The 12,103-nt window shown below is 46.4% G+C and overlaps 1 protein-coding gene and 1 long non-coding RNA gene across 4 annotated transcripts; one reads left to right on the forward strand and one right to left on the reverse strand.

Annotated features, from left to right (window-relative positions):
* Positions 1 to 11,530, reverse strand: LOC110503737 (zinc finger and BTB domain-containing protein 38). Of its 3 annotated transcripts, XM_021582221.2 has the most exons (4): positions 11,252 to 11,530; positions 10,635 to 10,708; positions 697 to 4,589; positions 1 to 550 (listed from the first exon to the last, which is right to left on the reverse strand). In XM_021582221.2, exons 2-4 carry the CDS (start codon positions 10,653 to 10,655, stop codon positions 547 to 549), a joined length of 3,918 nt encoding a protein of 1,305 aa, XP_021437896.2. In that variant the 5' UTR covers positions 10,656 to 10,708; positions 11,252 to 11,530; the 3' UTR covers positions 1 to 546. The 3 variants fall into 3 exon arrangements, with proteins under 3 accessions (XP_021437896.2, XP_036817131.1, XP_021437897.2); XM_036961236.1 differs by having other exon boundaries at positions 1 to 4,589; XM_021582222.2 differs by lacking the exons at positions 10,635 to 10,708; positions 11,252 to 11,530 and adding an exon at positions 8,471 to 10,532 and having other exon boundaries at positions 1 to 4,589.
* LOC118944017 lies at positions 6,219 to 10,641 on the forward strand. The gene is made up of 2 exons (XR_005039313.1): positions 6,219 to 7,421; positions 7,632 to 10,641. It is a non-coding gene; the product is annotated as an uncharacterized LOC118944017 (long non-coding RNA).
* Positions 11,531 to 12,103: the final 573 nt, after the last annotated feature.

Consider the following 12,103-nt stretch of genomic DNA (forward strand, 5'->3'; position numbering starts at 1 on the left):
ACAGGTTGATTGTTTATTTATCTAAATAACCCAAGACACGTGAATATCAAAACAGGCATGTGTGCTCTCCTCTTGTCATGATCTACTTGTTCATTCATGAGTTATTCCCTCTGACACACAAACTGCATTTTGTCAACTTGTCAGTTTGTCAACTTGTCAGTCTGTCAACTTTAACACGTCATGTATATTATTTTGAAAGACACACATGGGGATTCTCATTCATTTTGATGGTGCATGTGGTGCTGTCATTGGTGGACAGACTATTTATATGAATGGTAGCCTATAAAGTCAAAAATGTGAATTACTATAAAGTGCAAATAACTATGCACAGTTAGCATATGTATAGAATATGGACCGCACAATCATTATGAAAGTCTCAAAAAGCAAAGAAAAAAGTACAAAAATAAATCCCCTTTTTTAAAAAGATTTGTGTTATAAGAATGAAGAAAATGCAATTGACATAGGTCCTCATATTCAATATCTGCTGTTCATTGGCAACTTATTATATCTGTTTTCCAGACCCGGGTCAAAAACATAATAATCCAATTATGTTTTCAAAGTACTTGAGGTGCGCTTGATTTAGTTTGGGTCCATTATTTTGGGCAAACTAACCTATATCAAGCACAGCATATTGACATATGTATTTTACTGTTGGTCTGCAACTTACTGCATAGGCATATAGTCACTTAAAAGTATTTCCCTCCTGAATGATAAGTATTATCTTTGTTAAAAGGACTCCTCTTTACACTGTATGTACACTTCTCTGACTTGGGCGAGGAGCGAGTGGTTCCCCTAGTGACGGAATCTCTTTTCAGATGTGTAGAAGAAGACTGCCCATAGCTAAAATGACTGTCTTCTCCTGGTGTGGTCAGAGGGGCCTTTTGACTGGGTGTCTCTCTACCCATAAAGTCTACTTGCTTCTGCCTTTTGGAAGTGAGGCTTTTCTGATGTTGCCGTTTGTGTTCAAAGCGCTTTTTAGACTTTCTATCCTGCTTTTCTGAAGGGGAAAGAGAAAAGGTGTCAGTGCAGGGGGGTGACATCGGAGTTTTCATGTTGGAGTTTCTCTCTTTCTGATAGTGTCCATCACTGTTTATTCTAAATCGATGTTCTTTTTTGGGCGCCACTGACATGTAGTCACCCGTGTCCTCCCATTCCTCATGCTTAGGCTCTATCTTCTCTGTTGAGAACCTGCCTAGTGATCCCGCTGGCACTTTGCTCTCCTTGTCGATGCTATATTGATCCTCCCCTTCCTCAGTTTTGATGACAAGCTTTTTCAGATTTAGGCCTAAGTCCAAAGTTGCTGGCCGTTTTGGGACTGTGGGGTAGTTGTCGTTGCTGTACCCCTTTCCTGCTGTCTCCTTGTGTTTTTTTTCATGGCTCTTCTTGGTTGCGAGGTAGAGGAAGCGCTGGGGGCAGAAGGAGCAGCGATACCGCTTCTCTGTGCTGGAGCTGCGAGCACAGTTGTCAAAGCAGGAGCCATTTTCCATACAGCTCTTGCATATGTAATCCCTGCTGTCCTCAGTGGCCTCGCAGCTGGCACTGGAGGTTTCCCTGGGGGGACACTGCTTTGCGCAGGTCCGACAGAAAGTTGGGTGGCAGCCAATGACATGTGCTCTCAGACCCGATGCCGTTATGAAAGTGCTTGCACAGATGTCACAGGTGTACGTCGTCTTTGGGCTGGTGTTTCTGAGACGTTGTTTCAGCTCTGTGCCCTCGCTGGAGATGCTCTCTTCAGCCCTTCTGCATCCTTTATCCACGTAGTCTTTTCTGGCCCTGGGCACTATTGAGGATGTCATGGAATAGCGTAGACGACGTCTCTCTTTTCTGTGTTTGGATCTCAGTTTCTTACTCTTCTTCTTGGGTTTGTAAGAGTAATAGGGACGCCAGAGCTTGTCAGCTGTGTCACGGTCAGTGTGGTCATCGCATGGCTCTGGCTCAATGACAGAAGTGACCTCTGTCCTGAAGCGGAGGCTGGAGCTCTCCATGCTGCCCTCTGCAGGCCGGCCCTGGTCCCGACACCTCTCCTCTACCTGGCTCCCACTGCTTATTTTTCTCTTCCTGGGGAACAGCTTGGAGCCCTTGATCCTCCGGCGAATGATGGCCTCGTTGCCAATTTTCACTGTGATCTGGCAGAGTGGCAGAACATGACCATCCACGGAGGGACCTGGACACGCAGGCGTGGCAATGTATGTTTCAGTTTCCCCCCCTGCAGTCTTGCTAGTGACCAGGCTCTCAGCCCCTGGCAGAAAAAGCTGACTGGTCATGGCTTCAATTTTCTGTGCTGCAGCAGAGAGCTCACATAGCCTGTTCAGAGAGCTGGGTGGGTTGATTTTTAGGAACGGTAGATTATGACTGTTGCCCTCCGGGTTCTTAAACCCTTGGAATGCGGCACCATCTCCATAGTCCAGTGCAGGGGACTCCCCACCTGCCTGCATTATGGCCAAGGGGGTTGTATAGCCATATGGAGGCACATTATGTTTGGAGTGAGAGGCCTGTTTTCCTGTGCCTGCATCTTGGTCTGCATCTTGGTCTACATCTTGGTGACAGGGCTGATCAAAACTGATGCGTGGCATTACTGATGCTACCACTTTTGGAGTGGCCATGAATGTCACAGGCATTGAGAATAAAGCAGCATCTTGCTTACCCATAGCGCCTACATCTTCAAATGGAAGGATGGGAGAGCTGCATCCCAGTGGGGCCTGCTCGCTGCCCTCCAGCTCCTCTGAATAGGTCTGACTGTAAGTCTTGTACCGTCTCTTTCTAAACTTCATAGGCAGAAGCCTGTAGAGTTTGACGGGGTAAACGCTGCCCTTAAATCCACCATTTGCTGACTTCTTATTCACAGACAATCTGGGATGGATTCCGTGGAAGGCCTTCTGATGGTTCTTTAGGATGTAGTAGGTCATGAAGGTCTCTAAGCAGAAGATGCACTGGTAGCGACGCTCACCTGTGTGCCAGATCTCGTGTTTGGTGCGATACTCGGCTAGGGCAAACACTTTATTGCAGTAGTGACAGGGGTACGCCCTCTGCCAGGAGTGCACATTCTCGTGGCGCTTCAGGCTGGAGACGGTCACATATGCCCGTTTACACACACTGCAGTTATAGACCCTCTGGCCTCCACTAGGTTTCACTAACCTATCTACAGCCTGCAGTGTTTTTGAGGTGGGGTTCATTTGGAGGCTGGTTGGAGGGAAAGGGTCAGGGAGTTCAGGAAGAGATAACTGGACATTAGTTACTGTATTGTCCATGCTTGGCATGCTGTCTGAATAATGGTCTGCTCCGTCCTCTTTGCCTTGGGGCTCGTGTTCAGGCGAGCCCCTCTGTGCTTTCGGGCACACCGTCTCGTGGTTCCGCAACCGCTTCAAATGCATGAACTTCCTGTGACAAAACTTGCAAAACAAATGACTGACAAACCTTTTTTTGTGCATTTCTGTGTGTACTGTGAGAAGTGCTTTATTGGTGAATATCTCTGGACAGTGCTCACAGCCATAGATTGATATGCTATCTTCTGTGTGGGGTGAAAGTGGAGGTGGGTCCAGTTCCCTGTAGCCATTATCCATGGCTAGAGGCAGCTCATTGGCCCTGCTTGTATGCACATCTGTCTGCGGGTATAATGATGGGGGTGACGTTCCCACAGGTTGTACAGTGGGCTTAATTAATGCCGGGCTGCTTCCAGTAGGATGCACAGGTTCAAGTGCTACAGCCAGTGTTGGAGGTGTGCTTTTATTCAAAGCGGCTCGTAGTCTGTGTCGCTTTTTGAGTGGGACACTATTCCTGTTGGTCAGTTGCCTTGATTGGGACTGTGTGGGTTTGGTGCCCTTCTTGTTGTCCTCCTGGTTGCCAGCCCTGTACTCAGTTGCCCTGGGTCCCTGGCTGATGACTGCGTAGGAGTGCTCCGACAGCGCCTGCATGGGCTCATTGTCCACCGCGAGGGGGAAGGGGGCAGGGCAGCCCGCTGGGGTCTGTCCAAGGTCAGGTGACTGCTTCTTCCCACTGTGCAGGTCTAGTGGGGTGAAGAGGTTATTCCCGGGACCCACCTCAGTGATAGAGAAAGCATTGGTGATCCGCGGGCCTCTTGCACTGTCTGGCTGATCTGGCCTGGAGTTCTTCTCCTTCGCTTTACGGGGCCCACGGGCCTTACTACGGCCTGTGGTCTTAACAGGGTTGGTTGAGGTCTGGATCTTTGGCCCACCTGAGTCCTTCCTGTCTTGTTCCACAAGTTTCTCTAAGAAGGGAATCCCCAGTCTTTTTCCAGCTGCCATCATGCATCTAGTGTCCTCTGTGCTAGGTGATGATGTCACCTTGGAACAGTAGATGAGGTTGAGGATGCTGGCAAACACCTCAGACCTCAGGTCCATGAGCTCCAGCACCTGGCTGGAAGTCCACACCTCAGGGGAGGTGAAGGCGCTGCGGAAGTATCCGCTGCAGGCAGCCAGGATGTTCCGGTGGGCCCGGAACTTTACATCCTCCACCACAATGGTGACATCACAGAAGAGGCCCTGGGAGCGCTGCTCGTTGAGCCTGCTGAGGAGCGCCTGGGGATGGGAGCTGTCCACCAGGCCCTGGGTGCAGGGAGACGCCACCGTCATCTGCAGAGAAGACATAAAGGAAACAGGCATTCTAATTGGCTTCAAAACATTGATAGCCAATTGCTTATGCACGTTGCTTATATTCACAATATGAAAACATTCATTACATTTGTACCAACTGAGTCCAGTTGGTAGAGGATGGCGCTTGCAACGTCAGGGTTGTGGGCTCGACTCCCACGAGCGACAAGTATGCACTTACAGTAATACTGTAAGTCTCTCTGGATAAGAGTGTCTGCTAAATGTAAAAAATATGAAATGACTTTCTGGAATGTTAAAAGAAAAAAACATGAAAGGGGTGCATACATTTTCCTATGTGGAATTGAAAATTGTGTTATTTATTCTGCGTTTTGATTCTCTGGTATTTCAAATAATTTAGGCTAGAGTTGTGCAAACAGTAACAATTCCTTCCATACAGAGATAGTCTAAGGAATAGGATTTAAGTTACTTTGATTGGGCATGGGCTGGATTTGGCAGTGATGGCCGTATGGAAATCAAGTGGAATGTGTGTCAGTTTTATAGGAAAGCAATCCAGCTGTTCTTACTTTGTCACACTAGATGGCAGCAACATTTAAGGAGATGATGCTGGCATGCCATACCTTGAAGAACTGTAGGCCATATGTTACTTGCCACAAGCCTATTCAAATAGATTAACCAGAACAATATCTAGTTCTCATGAGAATATACCAATGTAATACTTCTGTAAAAAGTTACAACGGCACAAAGATGTCCTCTTGACATTACCCTTAGAAAATGTTCAGTGCTTTGAATAACCATTGTACATGAAGAATTTATAATGATTCTATTTTGAAAGCCCCCCCAAAAAACGCCTGGAAATACACCTGGAAATAAGAGCACATCATTGTTTGAAAACCAATTAAATTCAACTCCTTGCTTACAGACACTATTCTATTTTACATTTTGAATAATTGCCTCGATTGTGATATATCTATTTGTAACCTATTCCTGAAGACTTATTGCTTCCTGGAGACTTTTGTTGTTGACCAAGCTGATGAGGCACATTAGGCTACTTAATGCAGAATGACTACAGTCTGGAGGCTTAATAAACCCTGACTAAGCATGCACTGGTGAAGTGCCTGAAGCAAAATGACTTCCACCCAGTGATACAGCTGGTGGAGTGGAAACTACAGTGAGGGCAAACATGTTGTGATTCAGCCAGGATGTGGACTCGTTCTATCTACTTCAGTCAGTCGTTTAATGCCGTTCCAGGTGACCAGCCATGCCAGAGTCATCGCCCTTACTGGCTGGCAGGTACATCAGCATATTTCATACTGAGAAGCACACTGGGTTCAGGTTGATGGCAGTATATGAGATGGGGGAGATTGTCTCCCCTGACACATTCGTCCTTTCTGCCCCTAGCATTAGTTAATTATTCTTAAGCACTGGAGGAATGTTTTGACCCACACACAGCTTAGTCAGAGCTAATACAGGGATACTTAACCAACACTTTATAATCGTGACGGGGCAGCTGCACTGGGCTATAGAGCCACTGTAGAGGAACGACCACCATGTTGACTCCCACTGAGACGATTTAGCTCTTTTTAGAGCAGAATTCAGTTGCTAATCCAGTCACGGCTCGCACTTGCAGCTTACACAAAACGCCATCTGTTTCACTATATGCATCTATAGACATCTGTAGAGCATTCCCACTGGGCACACGCTCGTTGCTTCCACGTGGCTTCCACGTCATTTCAATGAACTTACATTGAACCAAATGTGGAATAGATGTTGAATTGACACCTGTGCCCAGGGGGTTGTTTTATGTTTGTGTGTAATGGCAATAATATGCTGAGTCTTCCGATGCTGTTGCATGTGGGTCAATGGGATTTTCATGTCTCTTCTCTTTCTGTCTAACCTAAGAGAAAATGTAAAGAGCACATCACTTCCTGTGTGTTTCTCCCAGGGGTGTGCCTATGTCACTGTGTGAACTGGTCTGAGGCAACGCAACACCTCTGTCAGACTCTCGCACAGGATGATGCTTAGGTTACACGCAAAGGCAAATAGCTTCTGCAGTTAGCCTACATGTAGCCTACTGGTATCAGCATTCTTTTTTATTTTTTTACTTTCTGTTTGCATGACTTATTAACATGATTCTGCCTATATGCTGCTGATGCCTAGGCTATATTGTTCTATTTTTATGAGCATCCTGTGATTTTTGTCCCTGACTTCTATCCAAAGAGGTCTCTGGACACTTCTTTATTTTAAGATCAGCGTCACAACATACTTCCTAATGCAAAATGTCTTCTTTCCCTGTCAGACATCAAAGATGTAACCCTGATGTCCGGCAGAGGTGCTTCGGACAGCATCACAGCTTTGCTTACAGAGAGAACAAGGCTATCTGATGGTATAGGTCGGCTCTGCAATTGTGGCATTGTTGTTATGCATATAGTACGACCGGTTATACATATGCGCTGCGCTACAAAATGCTGTTACTGTAATTTTCCATGGCAGGGTGGCCATTTTCTATTTTCTTTTTTATCCTCGTTGTTGGTGTAGGTTGGGGTAGGTTAAAATGGCTGCCCGTTTATGGGGTACCGTTTGTCCCTGCTCCAGATTGCCATTAGACCATGATGTTGAGATGAGACCCCTTCTTCTTAACAAAAAGATCACTTTCCATATACCCTCGGTTGAATACTTCCTGAGAGGCATTCCTATTGCACCCAGTTGCTTGTTCACCTACATTACACCTACGTGTGTTTTAATATCATTGAAACTGTTCTCATTTTCAGGTCTGTTTCAACTGACTGTCCTAAGCATTACGTGCTACATATTACTCAGAAGAGGCAGGGAAGAATGAATAACCTAACGACAGAGGTTAGGTTTACATGATTGCACAGCGATAAACCATACATTCAGCCCCAGGCCATAAACACTTTAATTTGACTTAACATGTCTGTATTGAAACATAAAAATATGTAGGTTTTTTTGTAACTTAACTTATTAAAGTGATCACGCATCCTTGTTTGAAAAAAAAAGATAGCAAAAATCTGTATTTTATTAAGATTATTCTAATGTTTTCTCTAGGTGCCATGATTACAATATGGCTGGCAGCAGACCGAGAGAAGAGAAGCCTCGCTGTATCGCTGGGAAACAGCCTCCTGCCTCCCCGTCTGACAGGCCTCTGTTGTCACGGCAACATGCTGTGGCGCAGCGCATATTAGGATTCAGATTCAGATGGATGGCGGGGCAGGCGGGCGACTGCATTAGCTGTCTGGGGATTTGGTTTGGTCCTTCCTCACAGAGAGCCCTGCCTGTCTGCGAGCCCCAGCACTGCAGATCTCTCATGCTCCAACGCCACTGCAATGGAGTCTTTCCGCCCTTTGTTTCCACTCTGGATATGTGTCGGTCGGTGTGTGTGAGAGTCTGCAGCAGAAATGCAGCAGTGCGAAGGACTTTCTCTCTCTTCCGCTTACGGCAAGCGATGTGCTTCAGCCTTGATGCTAATTTCCCCTGGTTTGTGCCGCTTTCCATGCATTTTCATCTGGAAATTGCCTGCATGTCTGCCGGTTTCAGTTGATTATTTTCAATAAGGGCTGATATGACCAATTCTCTCATCTTGATGGGGTTTACTCTGTTCACATATTGAGCGGAAATGTTGAATTAGTCAAAGGATGTCTCTTTGCCACACCCTAGTTCACTGTGCCTTAGAATATCATTCGATGTGCATTTCAAAACCTGAAAAATGTAAATCCCCTAATTGCTGTGAACCACAAGGCGAGAAAAAAACAGTCTCGAATGCAAGCTGTCTAGTCAAACAAAGAGCGAAAATGTCATAGCAGAACCCACACTCAAGCCACCCCGTGCAATATGTGTATTTCTGTTAAAAAGCAGTTGTAGATTCGGTGGAAACGTGCAGAACATACCTTTGCGAATCAGAGAAAATGACACAGAAGACGAACCAAAAACATTACACAGTGTCCCCTCTACTGTACAGAAGAATTTTTGTAAAACTTTGAAAGGAAGGCGAAAGTATACACTTTTTTTCTAGACTTGTCGCTGCCCAGTGGTGCCGTTAGAGGCAGAGCTTTCGCTGTTGTCTTTCTTGCCTCTCCCTCTCTCACTCCCTCCCTCTCTCTTTCTACGCTGCTCACTCCAGCGCCAACGTCCACGTCCTTTGCCTCTCCCTAGGTCCTGGTCGAGTACGCCGCTCTCTCCTCTTCCACCCAGTCCTGTCCTGGCTTGCCCCAGCTCTCAGACCATTGACCACAGGATTCCCACATTAACGTTTAAAAATAGCTAGATTGGACTATGGGTCTGTCTGCTGCCTCTCTGCTGCCCGGGCAACTTGAGTCCAGCGGCATCTACTCTGCAGTCGCCAAGCAGGAAACGGCAACTTTATTAAGCATGGCTGAGGACGGTAAGACAGAGCGGCTCAGTGCTACATCACACACCCCTACGCCGTGCTGCACAGATCAGAGAAAACGCCTAGGCTGCACGCCTGCTAGCTCGGTTACAGCGATACAACTTCAACCATACTACAAAGCGCACCCACAATCACATTTCTGCTCGACCTCCACACCGACACCATTCATACTGTATCTTACAGGGAAGCTGGATCTGTAGCTCACTTTCAAACACGTCACATCACACTCGCCATCTGTCTCATGCCTATGCACACAGGCGCTTTCTCTTTGTGCTACCGTGTACACTCAAACACTCTCTCGCTCTTTGTCAGCACGTCTGTGTACATTGCAGTGCGTTGCCTCATGAACACAATTAGCCTGCTATGCTCTTGTTTGTATATAGCAGCATGATCAATGAGATATCGGCGACTACATATAGCTTATTTATCTCGCCTGCATCTGTGCACTTTCAAAGTTAGAAAAAAGGACTGAGGAGAGAGCTGGAGGAGAGGAGGACAGTGGGTTCGTCTTTGTAGAGGCTGCTGATGGATGGGAACACAGAGGGATGCCTCAGCACTGCAGAGTGCAGGGGGGAGGGGCTAAACCAGGCAGGCAGGGCACTGCTATCCCCACCAGCTGCTGTAGACGCAGACAGCCGTTTTATACGTATGAAAACCGAGGTTTTATCACAAGTGTTTTTGAATTTGCATAACGTGTCTCCACTTTCTTTCTGGGCTTAGGGATACAGCTTGTGCACCCGAATGTGAAAACCATGCACATTTTATATTTGACTTAGGTGTCAGAACAGACTGGCCTCATGAAACAAATGGGAGACATTCGCTGTGCACATCCTACCAGTGTTAGTTCAGTTTATCATCCCCATGCCTCTGTCCCCTTCTGTGCTTTCTCTGTCTGCTCAGCCGTCTGCCAGCTATTTCTGGTGCAGGCCTACCCGGCTTGATTGTTGTCGTTACCTGAGTGCAATCAAGGCCCCTGTCTGCTTGCGTTGGCCTGGGGAAGCAGTTCACTAGCCTGGCACCACGCCAGGCCTCACACTTCTGTAAGCCGCTACACTTTGGCATGACATTGTTGCTATGGCAACCGTCTAAGAAAACAGTGCTACCTTAAAAGCATGGTGTTATGGAACATTAAAGGTTGCAAACCTTACAGGGCCTGGGAGCGAGCCTCGTAAAACCAGAGGAAATATGATTTGCCATGTTGGGTGGCCACTATCAGGTCTCCATATTGCAATTTCTATTTATCTCAGTTTTTTCCCTCTGGTGTCTTTCCGTTCTCTTCCTCCATGCCTGCTATGTATGGTTAATGGTCTTGCCTGCTTCCTCACCCTTTTCCTGTATTCGTAGTCTTGCCTGCACAAATCGATTTCCACTGGTACACTGCAGACGAACACGACATCCCAAAACAAATAAGCCTAGCTCTCCTTTACCCTCCATGCTCTTTGTTCTTTACAGTTTTGAGAACTGCAAATGAAGTGTCTGCAGTACCTACCGTTTGTCTTGCCCACCACAACCCCTATCCCACATTATTTTAGTACTTCAAATGTTTTGCAAACTAAGAGTACAGAAAGAGCAGTTGAAATTTGAACAAATCATTTGGACAAATTATATTGCTATGAACACAGATGTATTATTTGTGGAAGTTGGAGAAATAAAAAGGATCTAACCTGCTGATTCATTGTTGCCATTTTCTGTGACGAATTCTTCTTTCACTCTTGAATAATTGCTTGGAGATTCTTCCCTGTCAGACAGATCACATATCAACAATGTTTGACGTGACTTTACCGTTTTACTTTTCACATTTCATCTAGTTTTAATAGAAATTGTGTAGATGTTTTCCTTTATTCTGACATCCTCGATTTGTTTGGCACACCCATCCATTAAATGCATTACAGCTGGGATATTTTCAAAACCACAACAAAAGGCATGCCTTTACTGCCTCAGTCAGTCTGTAGCCACTTGCTGGGGCCTAGACTAGAGGAACATTGATCGTCAGGGAAACCGAGCCCAGCTGGGGCCTAGACTAGAGGAACATTGATCGGCAGGGTAACAGTACATAAACACTGATCCTCATTACTGTTGCGCTGGCACATCCAACTCACACTTGCTCAGTAGCCGACCAACATTTTTCCTCCCGGATGGTCCTACATGCCCGTTCGCTGTCGCTATGGAAGTGAGCAGTCCCTCTGTGGAGTGTGTGTGTGTGTGTGTGTGTGTGTGGGAAGGAGAGCTCTAGCTAGCCAGCTCCAGACCCGCTCTCTCTGGGTCTAGTCATGGAATTTACCTTCAACCTTCTCCTCTGTTAACTGGTGGCTGGCTGCCGGTGTGTGTCTGGGCCCAGCCTGGGCACACAGATTCTGTCTCCAGTCCTCTCCTGAGACGTTGCCCGTCTGGAGGCCGATGAGGCCCTGACACTGCTGCGTCACTCCTGCTGCATCACTGACCCACAAAGAAGAGGGGTGGGGTGGTGGGAATGTGTTGCAAGGGATAAACGAAAGAGGGTGAGCTCTGCCTGAACACACAAATAGAGAGAGAGTGAGGCTTCCGGGCTGGTCGGCTGTCGCAGGCCTAGCCACTGGTATTCAGGAAGTAGAGCCAGAGACCGATCTCTTATTGTTACGTAATGAATATTTTTCCTCCCAGACCCAGCTGAGGAGGCGGTGTTTAGCGACTGACTCAGGCTAATAATAGAGCTCAGTACCATTCAGGGCTGTGTGTGTGTGTGTGTGTGTGTGTGTGTGAGGGAGACTGATCCATTTCGCTCCCCGAGGTGAGGTATTTGGACACAGTTGGTTGATTGAATGATTGATTGGTCGATTTTTACAACTTAAAGACACAGTTTTTTAATGCATGTATTGTTTCAAAACTTATCTCCATTGTCTCCTTTGTGATGTTGCAATGTAGAGATGTATTTTTATCAATAAACATGTTCTCTGTTTTACATTACTCTCCCCTTATAATGTGAAGGGTGAGAATTAGTTATTTTATTTAAACAAATTAAGTTAGGTTAATGGCACATTTTACTGATTTATACTACTAAAAAAAATTACAAAATCCCCAGACAATCTTACCTTGCAGTCAGAGGGTTCACACCTTTTTCTGTGACACAAGCTAAGTAGGCCTACCTTCGATGACA

The sequence above is a fragment of the Oncorhynchus mykiss genome, chromosome 24 (genome assembly GCF_013265735.2).
Source record: "Oncorhynchus mykiss isolate Arlee chromosome 24, USDA_OmykA_1.1, whole genome shotgun sequence".
Taxonomy (NCBI): Eukaryota; Metazoa; Chordata; class Actinopteri; order Salmoniformes; family Salmonidae; genus Oncorhynchus; species Oncorhynchus mykiss.